Source organism: Chroicocephalus ridibundus, chromosome 2, assembly GCF_963924245.1.
Source record: "Chroicocephalus ridibundus chromosome 2, bChrRid1.1, whole genome shotgun sequence".
Taxonomy (NCBI): Eukaryota; Metazoa; Chordata; class Aves; order Charadriiformes; family Laridae; genus Chroicocephalus; species Chroicocephalus ridibundus.
Window position 1 is genome coordinate 6,785,712 of NC_086285.1, and position 25,171 is coordinate 6,810,882.

Here is a 25,171-nt window from a genome sequence, read left to right on the forward strand (position 1 = left end):
TTGAGATAGTCACCTCTTTTCTAAGATAAAAGATCTCCATTTTTCAATTGCTCTTATTAAACTTTTCCCAGTCATTCTCATTACCAGCTTCTCAATACCCTCCAGTCCAGCAGTTACCTTATTGAAAGTAATGCTGTGGTCTGTCTTCTGGATCATAGAATCATTTAGGTTGGAAAAGACTTAAAGATCATTGAATCCAGCTGTTAACCTAACACTGCCAAGTCCACCTCTAAACCATGTCCCTCAGCAGCACGTCTACCCGTCTTTTAAATACCTCCAGAGGTGGTGATTTCACCACTTCCCTGGGCATCCTTTTCCAATGCTTGATAACCCTTTCTGTGAAGAATTTTTTTCCTAATATCCAATCTAAACCTCCCCTGGTGCAACTTGAGCCTGTTTTCTCTTGTCCTATCATTTGTCACTTGGGAGAAGAGATGGACCCCCCCCGGCTACCCCCTAATTTCAGGTAGTTGTAGAGAGTGATAAGGTCTCCCCTCAGCCTCCTGTTCTCCAGGCTGAACACCCCCAGCTCCCTCAGCCGCTCCTCATCAGACTTGCTCTCCAGACCCCTCAATCAGCTTTGCTGCCCTTCTCTGGACACGCTCCTGCACCTCAATGTCTTTCTTGTGGTGAGGGGCCCAAAACTGGACACAGTATTCGAGGTGGGGCCTCACCAGTGCCGAGTACAGGGGGATGATCACTTCCCTAGTCCGGCTCACCACACTGCTCCTGATACAGGCCAGGATGCTGTTGGCCTTCTTGGCCATCTGGGCACACTGATGGCTCATGTTCAGCTGGCTGTTGCCCAACGGCTCCAGGTCCTTTTCCTCCAGGCAGCTCTCCAGCCACTCTTCCCCAAGCCTCTAGCATTCATGGGATTGTTGTGACCCAAGTACACTTGGCCTTGTTGAACCTCATACCACTGGCCTCGGCCCATCGATCCAGCCTGTCCAGATCCCTCTGTAGAGCCTTCCCACCCTCAAGCAGATCAACATTCCGGCCCAACTTGGTGTCATCTGCGAACTTACTGAGGGTGCACTCGATCCTGTCATCCAGGTCATTGATAAAGATATTAAACAGAACTGTATGAGACAAGCCACTGGTTTATAGGTTGTTTCCTGAAGAGTACTCCATCCTGTTCCTCCTGCATCTCAATACGACACTTTTCTTTGATCAGAGCTTCATATTACATAAAAGTGTTGGGTAAGGATCCCTAAAAAAATCCATATCTCTGACCTGAACAGATACAGGGATTTTAAAACTTGACAAGGTTATGGATGGGTGAGATTTTCTCCTTCTTTGCTTTACTTCACATTCTGACAACATAATAGCTCACTTTGCATTTCTCATTTTTTTTCCAGTGGAATAGGCCTATCTAGTGTTCCTCATTCAGTTCTGGCCTTGAACTTGATTTACCTGGAAAATACTGTTTATAGTAGATTTTGTCACCTCTCTGATCACCCTCTCTTTCTCTTGTACTTATAAATATAATAAAGTGGTGCAGATACAGCCCTTCGTTAGCCTGCAAAGATACTGATCCTTGACTTTTCATCTTAAGCTTTGTCTTCTGTTTCTTGGACAGTTTTTGATCCAATTCATTTGTTTTCTTTATCACAGTACAAGCAGGAATATTCTATTTTTCTGGCATCTGTCTGTAATCACAAATGCACTTGACCCTTGTAGCAGCTTTTGATTCTAATTCCTTTGTGTGAAACATACAAAAAAACTCCACAAAACACAAAACGTCTACAAAACTTCCAGCGTGCACGCTTCAGCATTTTGCTGCCTATTTATGTGAAGCGTAAGTCTAAGCAAGTGGTACTAAATATGCTTTTAGCTACGTGCTATGCAGCCTACAGCCCTAAGAGCGTGGGTCTGCGTGACTGGTCAGGCACAGAGACATGGAAGGAGGTTATCTGAAGATGTTTAAAAGCCAGCATGCGTATTTACTGCCATTCATTGTCTCCTGTCTCATCTTCCTCGGGGATGCTCACGGACTTGGCATGGTCCTCAAGCCAATTTGACGGCATCTAAATTTTCCGCTCCCCTATGGTCCGCAGCTCCTAATGCTCCTGATGCGTTTTTCCTCTGCTTGAACCATACAGGCAGCATGAACGAAGTGCAGTGGATCTTTGTGCCTTTCAGAGCTTCTTCCTAGTCCACAGGAGCCATCTAGCAGAGGGCTTGATTGGTATTTTTAGTGGCTTTTTCTCAAAGAGGGAAAAAGCTGTACTATCGAAATTGGACACGTTCTTTTCCGTGCTGTGGTGACTGCTGAGCCCTGGCTGGGAAATTGCTTCTTTGGCTTGTGTCAAGCCTGGGGAGAAGCACTGATAGGAGCCTACCGGAGACACCCGAGCTCAAGGAGACCACTTTCCTCCCAGCACCTTGTTGTGTGTTTTCTATGACCTCCTCCCAGCCCTTCCATGCCTCCTCCAGGATCGCTCATGCTCAGAATCCCAGGCTGTAGTTACCATAAAGTCACATATTAGCCAATGCTGTATATAAGAGTCTCAAAAAAAAAAAGTTGTCCCCTTGATCTCTGCCCCCTCTTTCCGCTCAACCATCCTCACAGTTAACTCCTCCTGTTCCTTTTTTAACTGAAGTTTTGAAAATGTCCTTCCAGACAGTTACGGGGTAAGGTGGCAGGAGAGCTGGGCCAGAAGTGAGTGTCCAGGGGAAGAGGGAGGGAAGGGTGGGAAGCGAGAAGGGAGAGGAGAGAACCCGAGAGCCTGCAAACCCAGCAGAAGGGCTGGCAGCAGCAAATGCCAGGGGACAGCAGAGGAGAGCCAGATCCCCTGTCATGGGGTGAGCAACAGGAGAGTAACTATTATAATTATTTGCAACCCGTTTTAGCAGGGAAGAACTAACTGGCAGTGCCATTTATTCACAAGCATTCTTCCCTAATAATACCCTTAACACAGCCTGTTCCATCGCTTTTGTGAGGCATGTTTTTCATCTTCAAACTCAATTTCATTTATTAGAGACTTCACTGTACGCGACACGGTGTGCACACAGCAAGTGCAGCAAGGATTCATTTTAATTATTATGTATTACCAGGAGGTACGGTGTGTTTGTGCCGGTGGGCGAAAGGGCGAGGAGGGGGTGTTATCTGTTTTGCTTCTGTGTCACGTATCACAACTGTAAGGTGATGGGTCTTCCTGAATTGCATTTTGAATTTGGAATTGGGATGTTTGGTGGCTGTTAGTGCTCTGTGCCAGCCGTGGCTCAGGGAGAAAGTCTCCAAGCAGCGAGCACCCGTGTGACTGCAATAAATAGTCTGAGATAACAGACACCTCTCCGAAGTTTTGTTAGAAAGTCAGCCAGAGGACTCTGCTCTGGGCAGTGACTAATGATATTTGAATGCTGCTCTTTATTCAAGAGTGATAATATATAGTGTTTTTTTTCAAATTGAAATGAATTTGTTGTAAGACGAGTTAAAATATAATTCCAGTTGCATCTTCGAAGGGGGGAGAGAAGCTGGACTCAGAAACTGTGTTTTCTAAGCTGACTCTAACCTTTTCCATTTTTCTGAACTGGAAACTTTCCTTTCCTTTGCACAGAAATGAGGAGAACTTCTACCCTGCAGCTCTACCTATCCCAGTGTCTTTCTGCTCAGTGGTGGGATGTAGGTGTAGAAAGTACAAGCTGGAAATAATTTAAATTAGAATAAGTTGGGTTTTTTTTGAGGAAGCGTGCCTTTTCTTTTTTCTTTTTGTTTTTTTTTTCCTTAACTTGACAAGTGGAGCTATTGTGAATGTTTGCTCTGTTAAGATTACCTCATGTGGAAGGGAGCAATGCAGAAACCTGAAAGATATTGATAAATGGGAAAAAGTGTAGAATGAAACAGCAGAAATGCTGAGAAGCTTGAAGAATTGACTTTGGAAGGAAGACATTGCAAAGATAGTCTAGAGGAATCTGTGTATTTCCTCACTTCTTGCTTACAGCAACTTTAGAACTAGGGTTAATGCTGTGTGCTTTGAGCAGTGTAGCGAGGCAGAGCATGGACTTGCAGGAGACACAACGATTCATGATGTTATAGGAGGAAAAAATGGTGTGACATTTTTTCATCTTCCTAACGCTGTTACAAACTCAAGCTTTAAGGGACCACTGATCATTAGGGTTGCTACCAAGCTTCTTGGTGTCCCTGGAAAGCCAGGAGCTCTGAGGATGTTGCAGAGATTGAATTACTCTGGGTGTATGTAAATGTAACTGAGAGCTGGATTAGTGAACATTATTTCCTGGGCTGTGTTTAATATAAGGTCCATTTGCTGGTGATGGAGAAGAGCAGGCATTAGCCCACTCCACAGTCATGGTGTTTTGCTGTCTGGGCTCCGTGTCACATCTAAAGATAACCACCAGTAGTCCCTACAAAATAATAATGTAATGTCTATTTGTTATTAACCCCTTCCTGGAAACAATTAAGGGAATTCATCAGAGGAGTGTTTACTCTTTGATGCTACAGGTGTGTTGATGTCGATGCCAAGGAAGTTGTGATTCAAAGTAGATGGAGGTAAACCTCCACTATTTTCCATCTTCTAACTGGCACAAGTGCTAGCTGCAGTGAGGTTACAGTAATGTGAGCTTCATCATAGCCCATACACAGCCAGGTGTGTGGGTTTGGGACAAATCTTTACCATTACTGATGCTGGAACCACTTTGGCTGAAGACCATTTTGCCATCATCTCGCTGTACTTTGTAGGTAGACAAAACTCTCTAAGAAGGTAAGAAGCTGCTTGTGAGCACTCACTTTACATGATTATTGTAGTGAACTCGGCACCTGTAAAACTCGAGCCCTAGGAAGACAACACCATCATATGGATTCATCATACAATTATTTAATAGCAACAAAATCAACTTAACACAAGTAATGCTATGTCAGGAGCGTTGGAGATACGGAGTCTTAGTATGCATTTATAAGGCTCAGGCACAAATATGCATCTGTTTTGGAGAAGATAGCATCTGGTTATTAAAAAACATATTTCTGTTGAATTTTTGAGTGCTAAGTACTGACAAGAAATGTTTTGTATTATTGAAAAATAGATGAGTTTATTTGGCAACAATGGAGTAAATAATGTGTGACTGACCAGAGACTGGTATGAAACCAGTGTTATTCTGACCATTTTTCTAAATTCTTTTAATATGATCAAGTAATTATCTTACTCTGGAAATTCCTGTAGAAAAGTTCCTAAAAGGCATTATATACACTATAACTGTGACATCAGCATTTTAGTAAAGCTGGTAGAAAAAAAAAAATTAGACATTTCTTTGGAAAGATTATGCATAAAGATTATGTGCACACACACATGAGTGCAGACATCATTGTTGCAGCTTGATTTTACTTCAAAAACTAGGAAAAAAATCTAATATGTAGATTTTCAGGTTTTTTTTCCACTTTAATTTTCGTATTTTGTTTGCAACTAAGATGTTGAAATTTTTCAGTGACAAAACTGACAAAACAAAACAAAAACTAATTGTAATCTTCCAAGGCAACAAAAAAGTCACCGTGTTTTCGGGTGGTATTGATCAGTTTGAGCAGTCTATGTTTCAGAGAGAAAATCTGACTGTAAATGAAGAAGCCTTTTTATGTTCTTTGTCCATGTTAGAGTTAACTGATGGAAAGCTGAGACCATGGGCTAATATGATACTAAGGTGGTTTGTGCTTAAGAGCAAGAGTGATGACTGTTTGCTTCTTAAAGACCTCTGATTGCCCGGCATCTTGATCGAAATCCAAACCCACTTGCTTTGAATGACAAATTGATTGTTGTGTGCATTTTTGATAATAAGGCAATTTGTCTCCTTGGGTATAATACTCTAAACCCCCCTTCATTTATCAGTAGGGAATCAGCAATTCAGCACTTCCTCAGGCCGAGGTTTGGCACGGTAGTTGTGACACTCTGTTGCGCAGTTGCAGACTCCGCGGTGACGATACCTCCTCCCAGCATCATCTGTGAGGTGGTTCCTCAGCGTGCATTTCATAGCACTCTTTGGCACTTACTGTATTGCTTGTTTCAGAAATGTAAATGCTTAAGTCAACTGCAGACAACAGAATTTTTTCTGTTCTTGAGAATTTGAATTTCTTGTTGTCACGTGCAGTTGCCTTTTCCTCCTTACTTCCGTGCTCTGACTCTGTGCTCATCTTCTGATTTGGCTGGCCAGGAGGTGTTGGTTCGGTCTTCCGCTAGGACTGTGCTCCAGAGCTTCAGTCATCCCTCAAAGAAAGTGGCCAACACACAATGACAGTTCTATGGTCCTCCTGGTCTTAGCACTTGCAGTGTGAAAACTTACAATTCCCAGGGAGCAGAGCATGTTTGTGAAATTCAGGGTACCCCATGTGGTGACCATTTTGTAACAAGGTGCAGAACTTCTCTAGTTGTTTGCCTACCACTTCTGTCATGGTTGTGCCATGTTTTCTCCATATCCCAGAGTCTGATGGGTTTGTGTCACTAACTCTATGTATCCCAAATAAGATACCATCTGTCCTGAGAGAGCAGAAGTCTTTTGTGAGCAGAAGTAGAGGATGAAAGGAGATGGAAGACATGACATCCTTCCCCCTTCCGTGGTGATTGATCACAGATCTTTAACCATGTTGAATACCTGGGTGTTGCTGTCAGTCATGATGTTTCCGTAGAAAGCCCACATGTAAGGCAAAGCGGAAAAGCACAGAGTCTGAGCAGGATATAGGCTCTGATAACTTGTGAACACCATCACGTGCCCTTGTAACCACAAGCTCATGGACAGTAATTCCCTCTTGGCATGCAACAGGGCAGGGCTTTTCCACTGCTCGCAGCTTACTGAGAAAGCCACAGCACATCTGTTCGGTGGCTTGTGCCATTGAGCATTCTTTGCATAGCCTGCCTGGGCAAGCTGTCACTCTTGATTTTTAAAACATTTCACAACAGAGAGTTAGCCTAGAATGGAGAACCTCTTCTGACCATCATCTGCAGAGGCCCCTCTGCTCGCAAACACATGCTGTGCAAGGCTGTCACCACCATGTCGTATGTCAACGGGGGAGCACGTCCTCTCTGCTGCAGCAAAGCACACTGATGTATCTACCCTCCGTCACTCAGCTCCTGACCTCTGTTTTGCATTTATTATGTTTCTAGATCAATGCTTTTATTCCTTCTTTCATGCCATCATTTAGGTTTTAGAAATGCTCCTTAGAACATCTCTTTTCTTCAGTCTCTCTCTGGAAAATTGGTTTTGCTTATGCCTTTGAGAAGATGTTGGCCTCCTGTTCCATTTCTCTGAATGTTAGACTTTGTTGGCTGGGGACAGAAGAGAGAGTGTGTACACAAAGGCTCTCATTAGCCTGGGGATGCTAATTTCCTTAAGCCTCATTGATAGTCAACCAGGGAATGATCCAGAGCACTTAAATTTAGCTTGCTCCTCTGAGTCTCCCTCGAGAAGTGTCTGTCTCTCTCCTTCACAGATTACTGTGTTGATAAATATTTGTATTTATGAATACTTCCTTGTTTGCTTGATCTTCATCAGGGTGCATTTTTCTGTTTATTTTGCTTTATACTGTATGTTTTCTATGCTGAGCAGAATCCACCAGACTGGGGGAGTGGGCTGCTTTGTTAGCATTATTACATTTTGACTTATAGCTGGTTGCATTTTTAACCTAAGAGTCAGGAATTTCTATCACAAACTTCAATTAACACGTATCTCATCAGTTTAGAGTCTAAAAGTTCTGGGCAAGCTTATGGTTTGGTTTCACTACGTACTTCTATACTGAATTCAGTAACATTGCTCTCGGATAAAGCAGCCAGGGACATGGCTAGACGATGTTTCCTACAAACATTGCCCGTGGCCCTGCTGCCACTTTATTGAACTGGTCAGACTGGGAATACAACCAGCAGGTGCCTAAAGAGCTCTGAAAAAATATATTTGTTTTTCCAATTTGTAAAAGTTAAAATGAGCAAAACAAAGCAAAAGCATACCATTCATCTCTCAATTACTGTCCCAATTGAATATGCTGCTCGGTGGGTGATATTTGTGAATGTTATCGTTCCCAGGATGTACTTGTTAAAAAGCTATTTCTCTATTTCTGTTGCAGTGAACTATTTCATAAAAAATGGTACAGAAGATGTGTTACTGTGTGGCAATAGCACTGATGCTGGGTAAGTGCTTTAAAAGTATCTTCGCTTCTGGTTTGGTTTCGTTGCGCTTTTTTTTTTTTTTGCTATGTTTTCCTTCAGTTCTGTCCACCTCACAGCAGCATGAAGTAGATATTCAAGTTCCTTGTGTCAGTCATAATAGGAGAGAAGATAACGACAATATTGTGCATAGTAATACAATTTTCTGAACTGCAGGGAAGAGAAGTTTGTGTGTGTCGCTCACTCAGGTCTAAAATCTTTAGGGGCTTTATTACAGTTCTTTTTCAATACTTTTAAATTTCTCAGTAAAATAAATAGTCAAAACTAAGTAACACTTTGGCTGAATGGAGAGTATTTTAAAGCAACTGAAAGAGGAATGGAAACAGAAAAGCTGGAGGGATTTAGACTGATGATGAAGTCTTGGCTTTTTGCAAAGGAAGATAAACAACTAAACAAACGCTAGTCCCCAAGATAACATGCTTCGGAGGTGGGAAGGTAGTCAGTTTTGAGTTATGATCTACATTTGTACATGACATGTTTATAGACTATGCGTGTTTCATTCTCTTATAGCATAAACAGCGAAGAGATACAGAATAATTCCTGTGGTATACAACTTACTCTGCATAAAGGACTTTACTCATATGCCTACCATCTGTAGATGCTAACGGTTCCTCCTGCGTCCAGCCCTCAGGATCTAAGCACATTGTCTGAGGGTGCAATTTTACTTGACAGGTTCTCATGATCTTGATGGGAATGGAAGAGTTCAGATGGGATGGAGAGAGATGGGATCTCGTGTGGGCAGAGACGATAAGCCATGCAAAGACTGTAGGCTGTTAGGAGTTGTAGGAAAAGGAAGAAAAGACTTTAGAGTGGTGGGATGGATGAGCTTTTGATTTAAATATATGAAAGTGTTTGAACCAGGGAGGTGGACAACCTAGGTCAAATGAGGGGAGGGGGTGAGATGATGTACTTATGGGAGGACATGTTTTGAGCTTGTAGAACTAAACGTGAAAGACTGAAAAAAAAAAAAGGGTTAAATTAAGAAGAACTTAATGTGAAAAGAGGCACATGTGTACAGGGAGAGAGCAGGAAGATGAGGGGAAGATAAAATCTAAACTTGCTTATGGGCAGAAGGACAAGAAAATCCATGGGGTCCTGGAGACAGATGCTTTATTTTCTGCTGCCACTGTCTATATCTGTATTTACAGAAAACAAAGGGAAAGCCGAAGTGTCAGCCTTCCCTCTGCGTGTCTTGTGTGTCTGATCTGTATTGCCAGTCTCATTTAGACTGTAAGCTCCTTGGGCAGAGGGCCATGCTTTCCTCTTTGTTTGTTCCACGGAAGGTACAATGTCAGCATTCATTAATTAAGTGCTTTGTTGATTGTAATACTTTGCATTTATCCAGGCACAGGCTGGCCTCCAAGACTACTGGGATGTTTCCTGGGAATCCCAGGATTTGGCAGTCTACCTATGCCGGTGGACTTTTGCCTTTGCTAGCCAATAGGCAACAGTATTGAGCAAAAAATGTTCAGCACAGCAAACAATATTTTACACATCATGAAATATTATCCGTTGTTCTCCCTGCTGACCTGAACTGTGGTGCTGGCAGGCTGCTGAGATCATGAGCAATGTCAAAAGGGTCGATTACATTATAGGTAGTTTGTGAGGCACAGTTTAGGGACGGCTGCTTTGGAATTGTCCAAATGGTGGCAAGTTAAATACCAACCAAATATCCAGAGTATCTATATATTAGTAGCTTGTATGAATTTGAGGGTCGAGTTCTAGCAAGGCATATTAGCAAAACCACCCTTACTTCATTCCCTAAAAAGTCAATAAATTGCAGTGTGTCAGCAAAAAGCCATGACTGGAGAAAGCTCCCAGTGGAGGCACTATGCCCAGGAGGGTCACAGCCTGCAACAGCCAGGGGAGAACTTCCAGCTCTTGTGTGAAAGAAGGGGAAAATACCACCTCCACACCTAGAGTCCTTCTGCTTGTTTTGATAAATACATCAAAACTATCAGTGCCGTTAAGGGAAACCCACTTTCCCTTTGTGCATCAGTTCGTTCTTCTTCAACCTCTTCCTATTTTAGTTAAATATTTAATAGCACTGGGTACGATTTAGTTTTAAATGTCTAAAAATGGGGAATAAATATTCCTACGTACACTGTTTTTTAGCTCAGCACTAGCAAATATTGTCTCATCTGCTATACTTCGCATAGAGTTCCTGCCAGCCATCCAGTTGCTTAAAGACATGAAGATAATTAGGAAGATGATCCTAAGGCCTCAGGGGACCTGCAAGGTCACATATTCCCACCTGTTAGGATAGAGAGACCGTCACTTACAGGCTGACATATCTAACAGGGCGGGATTTATTTTCTCTTATTCTTCAACAGTCAAAACCAAGAGCAAGTACATTCAATAGTAAAACACAAATCTGAATGCGTGGGACCTTTTGGGATGGGTTGCAACACAGGATCAGGGGAGGTGAGTTAAGAGTGAGTGGATGCATCAGACTGTGGTTCTGCAGTCTATTAGAAATGAAATTAATGACAAGTGAGGATGATTAAGTTGGGAACCCATCAAGGCACCAGGAGGAGGGGTAGGGAAAGACAGTTGGCAAGGCTGTGTCTGAGCGTTCACAACATTTTTGGAGCATGCTCCCAATTTGGAGCTTAAATTTATCAGCCTCTGGGGTACACCGGGGTACCCAAAGGAAATGCAGGGAAGGGTGGTGTCATGTGTGCACTCCTGGAGGGATTTGTTGTTAGAGCGAGAGATATCTGTGTTGTGGCCGGGATATTAAATCTCGAGGGAATTGGCAAAGCCGTTTTAGTGCATTTTTAAAAGCACGTTAATGACACTCTGAGGTTTGGCTGGTTTCTGTTATCACAGAAGAGTAAAAAAAAAAATAAAAACCTAAATAAATCTAGTATAGCAATTATTAGGTGATGAGACTCAGATGGTCTGATGTAAGGGTGTGCAGTGATAGAGACTGCAACCCGAGCTGGAGTAACAGGCCAAAATCAGCAGGGAAACGATCATCTGTGTATGCTATACCACAGACGACCTAATTATCTCTAAGGTGGGGGCTTTATTACATTACTAGGAGGGACTGTTTTCTGAACAAGCACCCAAACTGCCAATAAAACAGGAGGTAATGGACCTAGCTAATATTGATTCTAGTTCAGGAGGGATTTGAATAGATGTGTGTCAGTCAGCAGCAGCAAACCTATCTCTGGTACTTTAATTGGCAGCTGAAAGAAAAAGACATTTAGTTATGTTTTTAGGTATGCTCAAGCAACCTCAAGGAGATACTTTAAAAATCACATTGCAGAGACACGGCAGGAGTACTGGGGAGATGGCATATTTCTTGTTTGCACAAGGACTAACCTGTCTGTGGGGTTTCCCACGTGGTGCCTCAGGAACTTCCTGAAATTTGATTTTTCCTCATTTAATCAAATAGAACTTTTGTGTTGGTTATCATTTTGTTTATCCAACCGCATTTTTCCCCTTGATGTACTGCAAGAATTTGCTTTGTATTTACGAGGAACAGAGAGTCCAACAGAAACAAGAAGTAATGTTTGGAGTAGAAGGAAAATCAAATGATTGTGATCAAAGATGTTCTTTGGCTCAAAGTGAATGCTAGTGACGCGTGCTCGGTGTTTCACAACAAGCGCATTCAGAGCACTACGTTAATGGAAAAATCCTCTGCTCTGAGATGTGTGTCACAGATTGGTCAGACACTGGAAGCAGTGCTAACAGCAAGGCTTTTTTAACAAAAAAAAATGTAGTGTATTTGCAGAATTATTCATGTTTCTGTATGCGTTTCAGGTTAGATTTGGTTGTTCTTTTGGATGTGGCTGCACTGGGATTTGTCCAAGTTGGTTCTCTTTGCAATTTCATCTTCTTGTATTTGATTTTGTTAAAAATAAATTGAGAAAGCTCAGATAGATAGTCTGATTTTTCAAAGGGATTTCAAATTCTATAAATTTACTTTTCAATTTAATTCCCAGTGTAGTAGCTTATCCAATTTGAACACCTTGTTTTAGCCCTGAGGAAGGTCCAGTAAATATCCGATACGATGATCAAATTTTACCGGATCTTAGCTAGCAGCAGAAGTTGAAAACTGCTCTAGCCTTAGTGAAATCCAGTTTTAGCATCAAGTGGACTATGCTTTGCGAGGGCTGCAGAAGAGCAGGTGATAGCAAGTAGCACCATGCACTGCCTATAATCAGGCATCACGGGCCTTTTGAAGCCACCTACCCTACTATATGAAAGAGGCCCTTGAGGGCAAAATTACCACGTACCCACAGGTGAGTATTTACAGTGATAGTGCCAAAGGGTAGACCTGTAGTTGGACACAATGCTTTAGGGTGCGCTCAGGAACCTACAGCAAGGACAAACCCTGTCGCTCTTTGCCTGGCCCCAGGCAATGGGACGTGGCCAACACCGGGCAAGAAGAGAGGGACCCTCCAAGGGCACTGCTGTCAGGAGGAGACGCACTGATCCTGATCCCACTTTCAGATCCAACGAGGCATCCTGCTGGAGCACACCAGCAGTGCCTCTACCAGGCATCGCCCTGCTGCGGTCATCAGACCATATCTCCCAGTGAGTGAGCTGTGGGAACCGTTTCATGTCAGGCCACACCAACCTGCTTCGTGTTGCCCATGCAAGTACGGTTTGCTCCTTCTCTGTCATTATTAACCACTTATTTTGATGAGATGACCAATCACAGAATGGTTTGGGTTGGAAGGGACCTTAAAGATCACTTAGTTCCAACCCCCTGCCATGGGCAGGGACACCTCCCACTAGACCAGGCTGCTCAAAGCCCCATCCAGCCTGGCCTTGAACACCTCCAGGGATGGGGCAACCACAGCTTCCCTGGGCAACCTGTGCCAGTGTCTCACCACCCACATAGTAAAGAATTTCTTCCTAATATCTAATCTAAATCTACCCTCTTTCATCTTAAAACCATTACCCCTCGTCCTATTACTACTACAGAGTCCCGTTCTTCCCCACAAAGACTTACAGGGGCTGCAGCAGCGTGGAATTATCTGTGCAAGAAAAAGGAAGACACATTTCAGGTCTAAAGCATTTCCACTTTTATCCTCTTGTAATTTCAGAGGGATATTTTTCTGCTGTGCTTAGACTGTTGTTTTTTCTTCCCCTTCTGCCTGAAGGTTTGGAAGAGCAATAGAAAGAACAAGGAAATTTGTCCATTAGGCGAAAGAGAAACAGACAAGATGCTATCAATGTACAAAGTAAACAAGCAGGAAAAAAACCAGAGAAACTTATCTTTGGTTTTTTTTCACTTTTTCACTTGCAACTGCAACAGGGAGCTTGCTTTTCAGTAAACTGTGTCTGGTTTAAGTCAGCTGTGTCCCCTTCAGATCTCAAGGTCAGACTGCTTAATTTTTTTTTTCCCTTTTCACATGATATGTTCTGTATATTCAGCTCGTGGGCAGGCATAGTCTACAAGATCATCCTGACAAGGAAAGCACATTTGCATCGTGTCTGTACTGATATTACCGAAAAGACTAGCGAACAGGAAGGAAAAGCAGCCAGTAAAGCTACTTCAGGATGCAACAGGAAAGCACCTTTGGTAACGGCATCCTAGTAACTGTTGCTATAGAAACTTTAGCTACCTTTATCCTCACTCTGACCTTGATTTTTCTTAACAGGATACATTAAAATAATGTACAGCGTGGGGCGAGATTCTATATGGTTTGGTAAATTCTGCTGTCACTGAGCTTATTACATATAAGGGATGAAGGAAGCACCATGTGGTGTAGTGCTCCACAAAGTTTTTGAGTGAGTCCTCTAAAGTACCACCAGAAAAAAAAAAACTTTGTTTCCTTTTGTGTTGTGGTATTTTACTAAGGTAATTAATGCCAACATATAAAATTGCATCATATGCCTGCTCTCATAGTCACCGTGAGTACTGACAACAACATTTTTGTGGTAGGTTCTCCACTCCACCGTACTGTCAGCATACTCCTTGCGGCTTGCACAGCGATGCAGCACTTTGATCTCTCTGAGCTGTAATAACATTCCTTTGCCTTTATGCACCCTCCACGTGGTGATTTAAAGTCCCTTGCAAAGGCTTATCACTCCCCTCAAGGGCAGAGAAGAAACATGCACTGTACCAAGGAGCGGAGCTGCTATCAGATGCTTCCACCAATGCTACTTTGCACAGCCCAGAGCTGCAGCTCTCCCCCAGCCTTTCGCAGGCGGAGAGGCTGGAAGAATATGTATGTCCCCCAGAAGAACATGTCAACAGCACGCTCTCCCACAGCTCTTTGTCCCCTGACTACAAGCAAACATGCCCAGTAACACAACTCCAGCTGCGCTGGAAATTGGGGAACTGCAGCAGAGAATAATGCAACCAACCAGTTCTTTTATTCTGCTGCTGGCAGTCAGGACCACTGCAGCTCTGAGTTGCCTGAACTTAAATCTGTATTATTATTATTATTATTATTATTATTATTATTATTATTATTATTACTACTACTACTACTACTTGTAGCCTTAATGTAAGGTGGCCCCCGATTCAGACCATGTTGTGTTGGGTGTTGGACAAGTAGGGTGAGAAGAGCGCCCTTGGTTTGGAAGGTTTACATTTCAGAGGTGCAATCCATGGATGGGTTGGAGTAAAGATGCTGCTCAGGTGTCTAATTTGCATATCTGTACTCCTGGGAGGTGACAGGAATGGGCAAGGTCAGCAGGAACAACCTGTTGCAGGTGATCTCTAGACGAGCCAACTTTGACAGGCAGGTCGTGGTCTGGCAGCGTGTGTTTAACTCGCTGTGTGAGCAGGTCCATCCCAGGGGATGGGCTCCTGGGGACCTTTGGCATGTGCCGAGCGTGACTAGTGTGTTCATAACTCTCGCCAAATTCAATCTGATGGGGTGTAGCTGGCTGATGGATGCGAAAGGCTGGTGGAATGGGGAAGGGGATACGGTTCCCAAATGTGACTTCTTCAAATGTCACCAAAGTTAGCATATTTTGGAAAGAATGAAGTGTGTTTAAACTACCAGAGGTAGTAACCTAATTGCAACCCAGATTAGTAAGCAAAATTAACTTACTTATTACCAACCTTCAGACTATGCAGCATACCTTAAATGAATTTAACTAGATTCCGACGTAAATCACAGTAGTAATTTAATGTAAATAATATAACAAAACAAGAAAGAGCAGAGGAAGGAGAGCGACCTGTGACTTTCAGGCAGACTGAGCACTCACTGATGGCAACGCCCAGCTTTGGCTGGGGTGCTGCTGCCTTTCAGCCCCTTTCTCCTACCTGCCCATTCGCCCTTATTACATACATTTTTTAAAAAAGCATTGCCCTGTTTCAGAATGGATAGTTTCATCTTGTCAGGTAGGAGCAAATGTTAGTCTAAGGATGTTTATCTGTTCCCGCCCCACCACTGCACAGCATGCACTCCTCCTTTGGCTGCTGATCTCCTCCCTCAAAGCCAAGACAATGAGAAAACCTGGAAAGCGCAGAGAAGAGCACTCAGGCCTGTGACCTAAAGGAGATATAAGCTTCTCCTTTGTGGCCTGAGGACTTTGTCATGAAGAGGCAGGTTGAGGAAGACTCTACTGTGAACATCAACAAGCCTTGGAGGCCATGGGTACCTCCTCTCCTTCCAGCTCTTACTGCCAGGCTTTGAAACCCCGCCGTGCTCACCAGGGTGGGTTTCCATTCCTCTGGAATTAGCCATGTGTCAAAGACGTCAGCTCTAAACAGTTCAGCTTGGTTTCTGCATTCTTGGGCTTAAGCTGTGACCCAAGCAGGAACACTAAGGGGCCCTTACCACAATATTGTTGGGGGTTTTTATTTTTTTGGCGTGTCTGTGTCATGCACTTTGTCTTCCATTATTGCTTCTTTCATAAGCAATTTGGTGTAGTGAATTCGTGTGTCTTTGCAACCTAATCCAAATGAAAGTGCAGCCTTACCTTACAGATGTGGTAGCCGACTTAGCTGTTTGCCGCTAACTCCTGGTAACACACGGACAACGCTTTTTGTATTTTCAGGGTCTGAATGTTACAGTCCAACACATGGTTGTTTCACAAATCTTCTTTTATTGCACAACCCTATTGGCCACTACAGTCTGGATCAGCAGGTTACTTGGCTTGCCTAGATTAAACTCTTGAGCCAGAGCATTTTGTAATTATGCCCCTCAGCTACAACTCTCTGGCATTCCCAATCTGTGTTATTTAAAACAAAGCTGTTTCTTATATTCTTTAATTTCCTGTACCAATGCCAGCTTACAATGGTGATTACAGCCTGATGGATAGGAAGGTAGACTGATGCTTTTAACTTTTCTGAATCAATGACACTAATTTTACTGTGATCAATTGAACAGCATCCTGTGAGGCTCCTGTGGAGGATGTTATATTTATGTAGCTTGTTGTTGTTGCCCATCCCTGTGCATCAGAGGAGAGCGCAATCCTGTGAAACGCTTCCCTGAGGTAACAGAAACTGAAGAGTTTGCTAAAAAATCTGAAGGGGGAAGGCTTAATATTATACATCCAAAATGCTTCAGCAAAATCTCAGGACTCCTTAAAAAAAAATCTTCAGAGGAAATGGTGTCAGTTGCAGAACAATATTCTCATGTGAGAATCTCACACCTAAATTTCTGTAGAGTACTTTTATGGGAAGCAGCATTTTGTTTTCTTCTCAGTGTTTTTAACACATTCCCACACCCCATGGGTTATCGCTTCTGCTGGCTATGAAAGAGGGTGAGCAAGAATAAGGAGCAGGATATTTTGTCTCAAGTGTCTAGCCTCCGTAAGAAGGATTTGAGCTAACATGAATAGCATTTTTGAGCTGGAGTTCATGCTTTCTGTGGTGATGACACCCCTTTTGAATACTCTTACACCTGAGGATAATGTTAGAGAACGGTGTACACTCACTGCGGAGTCAGACAGATCTTTTCACACCAGCAATCTATCGCTGAGTGGAAAAGGTTTTACAGACACATAAAGACCGAATGAGACATGAAAAAATACTACCTGTATTATAAACAGAAAATATAGGTCTGAGGTACCATTGCTCGCGTTCGCAGTCAGAGGAATTGCATCTCCATGTCCTAGGGCTTTCCAAGCAGTTGTGGTAAACTGCTTTGAGTAGTTGCTCAAAAGTTGTTTGCCATCAAAATGGACTTTCCCCAGGAAGCAGCATTGGTAGTGAAACTAAGAATGACTTCGTAGCCTCTAAATTCGTGGTGCCAAGAGGTTCCTATGAAAATACATCTAAGTGCAATGCTCCTAATATCTTCTCTCTTTCAGACTCTCTTGTTCAAAATGGTGACGAGATCAAGAGGGAAGTCTTTCTCTCATATTGAAATCAACGGCAAAATTTCCATTTTGCCGAAGACTTTAGGCAACTTCTTCTAGATGAAACCTAATTTCCAACCAACTGCCCTGCCTAGGCTTAAGTTCACCGTTAAAGTAAACACGATCAAGTTTCTCACAGCTGTATTCAGATGTTTTAGCCATTAGTAATAAAGTTAAAATATGAGTGATGAGACCAGCTCTGTGGACCCACTTGGGATTGGTCTTTCATGGAAGACCAAGGAAAGGCTGTCCACCTCTGGGCATGATCACTTAGTTTCCAGCCAAGCACAGTGTGTGAATGCAGTCATTTCCTCATGGCAAAAGGAATGAGCTTTACAAAAATTTTCATGTCCTGTCTGGACGCGATCTCTTAGTGCAAGAGAGCAGAAAGGGTTTCCTTCTGAGGAACCCAGAGGATCCATTTCTCAGAGCTCGTGAACAGTGTCGGCAGCACATCACGGGCACCGGAGGCTGCCTGCAGCAGCAGATCAGAGGCAGAAATCTCCTGTCTCTACGGCAGAGAGTGACAGCAGATGCTGCCTTTGGGAAAGAGGAGATTTAGTGAAAAGGCTGCCTCAAAAAGGGACACGGATATACAAGAGCGATTCAGTATGCATTTGCATATTTTAGAGTAAAAACAAAAAGCAGGGATTTCTGCATTTTACTTTCTTCTAGCTCAGTAATGTTACTGTCATTTTTATTCAAATGTGGCTCTTACCAGGAAACAATAGGTAGTCAAAGTAGGAAAGATCTAGAAGGAGGCATTTCTAGGCTGGCAGGGAAAAAAAATTAGAAGTTTCTCTCTCTTTCTTTCTGTGTGATATATAGTTAATATTATCTAAATTCTCAACTTATATAAACTAATTTGGGTCTACGTAAGGTGACAGAATTATATTCTCACTTGTGTTACGTTTAATTCATTAAACATCAACTGTTCTTTTTCATTTTTTTATTGCTTTTTCTGAGAACTATTGCAAACAAGGATATGCACACATTTTTCTATGCTTCAGCACTCCTTTTTTCAGCATTCAAAGTGGACTTACTTAAAAATTTGTGCTTGACTAATGATATTAAATTAAGCTTCTTAAAGCATTGTTGAATGTCTAATGTTGGTGGCTGACACCATAGATTTGTGAGCAATGCATTCTCGCTTCAACATGCAATACAGGCTTGCTATCCTGTGCTGCACAGATTTGATTTATATCAGTATAAAATTGAGATAAAAAAAAAATAAAATCCTTGATTTTTGTACTGAAACATACTCTGCTTTCTCAGGAGTCAATTTCTTTTTTTTTTTTTGTGTGGCATTTTAAAAATTACTTTTCATTATTTTTATTACTGCTTTGCATTTCAATTTGAGGCAATATTCTGCTTTGATAAAAAATAGCAGTGGCTGAAAGACTCTATGGGTTTTTGCTGGGGGGAAAAAGGTTAAAAGCTGTACGTATTTGGACACACTCTACATGACTGGCGAAGTGTCTAAAATGGCTGGCTATTACAATAATCATCCTATCTGAAGGCAGTTCAGAAAACCTTGATCCCTCCGTCTGACAGGCAGAACACCAAGCTCACTGCCTGCCAGGACCGAGAGTATTGCTCTGTTACCAGAAACCTGCCTGGAAGTTGGTCTCTCTCAATGTCTCTGATTTCTGACAAAGGGCTTCCACAATCCCTCTTGTTCCAGCCATCCCTAGTTGCGTCAGCTAGAATTTGAAACAAAGCGTACCAGGTACATCTCAATCTGAAGCACAAGGAGAACAGAGAGAGCTGGCATTACTGCAAGTTCTGCTCCTCCATATAGTTAGATATTTCCTACCTATTAAATTCCCAAACACTGTAGAGCTCCAGGACACTGGCAACATCCTTGACCTCATATTCTCTTCCTATGATACGTAGAGCAGTAAGCCTTTGCGTATTGCTCTATGTCTCCAGTTTCTGGTGGGGCATGTCTTGTGTTTGGAAAGCGGCTTGTGATATCCAAGAGGTATGTAGGGTCTTTTGACTGATCATATCACACCATTCTGGGAGAGAGGGAGGCTCACTGGCCCGGGATCTCTTCTACCTTGGGTTTCACCTGATGATGCAATTTGGTGCTTACATAGTACCGCTGCTGGCTGTAAAGCACAGAGCATTCTTTTTCTCTTCTGGCATACGGGGCTAGAAAATTATTGTAAAGAGGCTCAAACTTTAATGAGAGCCGGTGGAATTCATGCTGTCTGCATGCCATTTAATATAAGGACCTGCAAGACACACAAGGAAAACTTCGCTGTGGCAGAAACAGAAAAAATGCCATGACCCCAGACTACGGCGGTGAGTGGAACAAAGGACTGGGTTTCTCAGATTAAAGATTCAGTCCCTGCAGAGGGTGAGTGCAAGGTCAGGCGTAGTAAGCCATCGGGAAGGTGCTCAGATGGCACACGCTGATGTCGTCCAGCCCAGTGTCAGACTATGTAACCTAGACTATGGAAAAGCAGGTTCACCATCACAGTATTACCCACAACCGTAATAGGAGACACCAAGTTTATGATTCCTAATTAGGAATAAGTGCCAAGAGAAATCACTTTTAAGCACTAAAGTCCTTCTTAGGCACCTAATTCCGATCTATTCCAAATATCTGAAAAGAATGCCCATTTGCCATTGCAGCTCGAGCTATGGTTACCATTTCCCAGTTTACCCTCTCAAAGGGAAAACAAGATCTTTGGTATTGTGATGTTATCATCCACCTGTTTCCTGTGTTTTCACCCGGTGAAGGAATTTACCATTGAGGATCTCTGCTCTTAACCAAGAGCATTCAATATTTTCACTTGGAAATCAGTTTCTCCATGCTGAAGCCATCTATGATGCATTTAATGTATTGTCTTACATGTCTTGCAGCACGTGCCCTGAGGGATACATATGTCTGAAGGCTGGGGAGAATCCTGACCATGGTTACACAAGCTTTGATACTTTTGGCTGGGCCTTTCTCTCTTTGTTCCGTCTTATGACTCAAGATTATTGGGAACGTCTCTATCAACAGGTATGAGATGGTTTTATTATTTTTAAAAATATAAAACAAACACATCATGTTGTGACAGTTAAATATCCATTGGGTAAGTTACCTGAATCTGGATGAAATTCACCACTTAGTAAAGGTCATCATGTCACCACTTCATGATTTTTTTTTCTGGCTGGTGTAACGTGAACTAATCTTTTGAGTCCAGCTCCAAAAAGGACAAGAGAAGCATCTGTGTACTTGGCGTATCTGGTTTTTCGAGGCATGATAATAAAGATAAATTCAGCCGATGGCAAGACTACCTGGTGCCTTTCAGTTTTCCCTGCTGCAAACCTGCAAACTTTTCCTCATGGACACCTGAGAGCCAGAGGCACAGTGGAGTCAGATGAACGTACAGTCGTGCGTGTGAGGTGGTCTGCTACTAAATGCACGTTTTGGCATGCATTTTCTGAAATATATGCGACCTCTGAAGAACTACACATGATAGTTTGGTACGGAATTACATGCTCTGTCCATGAAGATGCTGAAGATTTACTTCTGCATCTCGAAATTGCCCAAACCGGAGCATGCTCGTAAGGAAATCAAAGGTGTTAGTGCTGACAGATACTACTCTGAAGGTCCTGAGGTAGACCTTTTTAAAGGTACTGGGGATTTAAGCTTCACATGCAGCCAGTTATCCAATTTCATTTCCGGAAAACATAAAACAATTAAATTGAAGATTCTTTAAACAACTGTATTCACTTACTTGGCACAGAGCTGCACGTACAACTCTGGAAGGCTGAAACTGTCATGGCAAATCCCTCCCTCTTATTATTTGACCTTACAATGTCACACAGTGGTTTCTATTACTAGCATCAAGTCATTGACCATGGGACACCCCTGTAATAGAAGCTCAGCCTGTTACTCTAAACTCCAGTTATGCCTATAAATCTGGTGGAGAACCAGACAACACAGTCAACAGTGCCCGAGGTTTGGTGGTTCTTATCCTGAGGCAGACGTCCAACTAACGCTCTGATGAGTTGCATCGTAAAAGTATCTTTTTCTCCCCACTGACTGTAAAGGACCCAGACTGTAGACATCTGAAGGCATACGGTATGAATCCACTTCGAAAGTTTCTATGCACTGGACAAAAATAGATTGAGCTATGTGGGGGAAGCTTTCACTGCAGCTGATTGTAAGATTATCCGTTCTCAAAGAAAACCAGCAGAGATATATGGTAAAGAAACATTCTTCTTTTAAAAATGAATTCTACTGCAAGGCACATAATTTTTGAATAAGGTATAAAAAATTGTTGGTGAGAGGGTTATTTCCTTGCATGTGGTTGTCGTTTGTCATCAAAAGGACTCTGTTTGGGCTAGTAACAAAGGCTGAATTCAATTATATTGAATTTCTTAGATTTTGAAAATCTAAGTTTTCAAAAAAATTAATAATTTTTTTTTCTTTTAAAGAACAGTGTAAACAAGTGTTAGTGATTTTACTTTTGTGCTTACAGACTCTCAGATCTGCTGGGAAGATCTACATGCTTTTTTTTATGCTGGTCATCTTTCTGGGCTCATTTTATCTGGTGAACCTGATTCTGGCTGTTGTGGCCATGGCGTATGAAGAGCAGAACCAAGCCACTATTGCTGAAACAGAGGAGAAGGAAAGAAAATTTCGGGAAGCCATGGAGATGTTAAAGAAAGAGCAGGAGGTCAGTAAACTATGTGACATGTCTAGCCTTGGGTAACTTGAACAGATGGTACCTTGAGATTCACATTCTCTTTATTTTACATTTATGTAATAATCAAAGTAAGGGTTTGCTTGAAAGCAGCTTAATGTTTATTGTCCTGGACAGTTATTACAATCCTTTCTAAAAGAAAAATGATGGCTCTTCCTGCTAGGATTGGGGCCATTTAGGGTTTACATACCCAGAGTTGTGCTGGTTTAACTGTACCACATGTGCCAGCAGAAGAAATTATATGGGTTGGCATGTAAGACATTTCAATGATGATATAACTACATCTGCATTTGAGCACAGAACAGCTATTTTGGTAGCTCAGCCATAGCTGAACATTCTTCCACCACCACTTCAGCTCATGTTCATTTTCTCACTGTCTCGTTCAAATTGCCGTGAATATCCAGCTGTCCAATAATGAAGACAAAGATGTAGGATAACCTGTTTGCAGCAGATATAACTTCATTCCTGAACAAGTAAACAAGCAGATCTTGAGGTTAAGCTTTGCAAATTATACAAAGGATATGGATTTAATGTTATGTCATAAATTTAAACAAAACAGGGAGGCCAAATGTAGCCATATAGCCTTAATAGTACTAGTTAATTTGCCTGGGGTTTATGTGGGGTAGAAAGCCTTTATTAAACAGCTGAAGAGAACATTTTAGGAGCTGTGAACAAGAAGACAATAAGAAAATTAGTCTGAAATAACACGTAGCACTGTAGTTGAAAGAAATAAATCCTTGATACACAATATAAACTAATATACATAATTTTCTTTTGGGTACATCTGGCTTCAGAGTCTAATCCAAAGCCCATTTAAATCCTTGGAAAGAAAATAGAAAACACAATTCACCCTTTACAAAGTGCTAGTAGAGGCTTATACATCATTTAAGTCCTTTTAAAGATCCTCTTTGATGGTTTAAGTAATAGGTAAATGCAATTTAGTCCATGTACAGGCACTTTGAACAGAGTGACTTTCTGCCATAACCTAAGGGAACAAACTGAGTTCCAACTCGTACCTATTTTATACAAATTTTCATGTGTTTTGACTCCAGCTGAGCTCTTCCTAATAACAGTCAACTTTGTTGCCCCAGCTATAATTAAAGATATTTAAGAATTTCCTTTTGAAGGCTTTGATTTCAGTTAAGCCTGTATATACACACACAAAACAGGAACATTAAGCCCTGAAAGTCAGAATGTGTCAAAATGAAGGTTGCTCGTGAAAACCTAAATTGTTCCCATTTGTCTATACACTTTATAACATAGTCTTTTCTTCAGCCAACCATGTCTCATTTTTCCCGTGCCCTGTTCAGTACAAAGGGTGGACAGTGCATGACTCAAGAGCAGGTCTTCGCTTTCTCATCATTTGTTCTGTAGCCTTAGGCCAGCTCGGGCAGACTTCCCGACTCAGGCATTCAAAGCCTGCTTCAAAGACAAAATGACTAACGTCCTCAGAGGTTTTTTCAGTGCCTCTTGTCACTGCTTAGACTCCGTGTGCTTCAAAAATACTCATTTGTATTTGCAGTACTCCTGGAGAATTGTCCTAATCTTATAGAAAGGAATTGGGGTCCATCATGTTCACTAGTGAAGCCTGGTAATTCTGGAAATCAACCCCCAACATTTCAAATTAGACATTTGGAAGAAGAGGCTCAGGAAAGTGAATTGGGTGTCCGCACCACGTAGCTTTCAGATGTCCTCCTCGGGTGTTTTGCCCCAGTCAGAGCTACTCAGTTTTAACCTTGCTCTCCAAGCCTTTATCAAGACCTTGGTTTTGACTTTCTCACTGTACCACTAATTTCTTGTGGTCCATAATTCCCATGCCAAGGCCCGCGTGAGCTAAGCTTTTCTCTCATCCTCCACCCACCACCCATCCCAGATGTGCCCGCTCCCAAACTCCTTCCTTACCCTGGGATTGAGTGTAGTGGGTTATGGCTTGCATTGCCTGAGGGGCAGGACATGGTCCAGCCATGGGAACCCAAGCAGAAAGGGTAGATAGGCAGGATGTGGGGACATCCTCCATTCCCTGAGAAACAATATATTGCAAATCCTTTTTCAACAGCTGAAAAAGGTATGCAGGGCAGAAGCATTCCAACCTGAGCAATAGGTAAGAAAATGCTAAGAAGCTGAAAATTAGCTTATTTTGCAGTAAGAAAACAGCCTGCTTAGTAGCACAACTCACAATATTTTCCAGATCAATAAAATATGGTGACAATCAGAAACGAAAGCCAAAATTCTGTAGACCATCTTTTACACTATGCAGTATCAAGAGAGCACAAATATAATTGATAGGCCTGCTTGGGGACTATCAGTCAATTCGCACAATTGGTCTAACACATTCCTAAACCTGAACTTAACACCAAAAGACTTGCTGAATCTTTATGAAGAGAAAGCACTTCAGCATAGCAATTAAATCAATTGACTCGGGGAAGAAAAAAAAATACAAACCAGAACAGCCTAGACCGATGTCTGAGCCCTCCTCCTCTCTGCTCTAAGCAGCTTGCTCATGAAAGATATTTCCCACAGGAATTAAGTTTTGTTGTGCTCTCAGCTTGATAGAGCTACCGCTACTCCTTGAAATACATGATTGATTCTTTACACGACTGTTAAGTGCCTTCACTTTCCTTGGACTGATGCCTGTGGGAGGAAGGGAGTATTTTGCTGCGGAGAGCTGATTGCCTGTTTGATTCTAGTGGCTTACAGACAATAGCACTGAGGATTCATCCATTTCTCCTGTTCTTGGGAACCTGGAGAGGGGCTTGCTTTTTTTTTTTTTAGTAATTCACTCGCTTTACATCTTTCGTCTGGGGGCTCTGCAAATGGGCTTGTCTCCAGGCCACTGATGTGGCCACCTCCAAGCCTGACCTCGTGCTTTGGGCTCGGAGTCCCCTCGCTCCTCCTGCCCGCACCAGGGATGGAAACCCAGAGCGCTGGCGTGGGCTGCAGCTTCCTCCCTGAGCGTATCGATTCTTCCTCCTGGCTGCTCATTTGCTTCCAAGGCTGTGGCTTTGTGTGCTCAGGCTTTCG

General features: G+C 42.4%; 1 protein-coding gene across 4 annotated transcripts in view; it reads left to right on the top strand.

Annotated features, from left to right (window-relative positions):
• LOC134511030 (sodium channel protein type 5 subunit alpha-like) overlaps nt 1-25,171 on the top strand; it is a 222,399-nt gene that overhangs the window by 74,970 nt on the left and 122,258 nt on the right. For all 4 annotated transcript variants that reach the window (XM_063324350.1, XM_063324347.1, XM_063324349.1 and 1 more), the window contains exons 8-10: nt 8,060-8,123; nt 20,316-20,457; nt 21,926-22,123. In XM_063324350.1, coding sequence (XP_063180420.1) covers nt 8,060-8,123; nt 20,316-20,457; nt 21,926-22,123 — 404 coding nt within the window. The remainder of the gene's footprint in view (nt 1-8,059; nt 8,124-20,315; nt 20,458-21,925; nt 22,124-25,171) is intronic.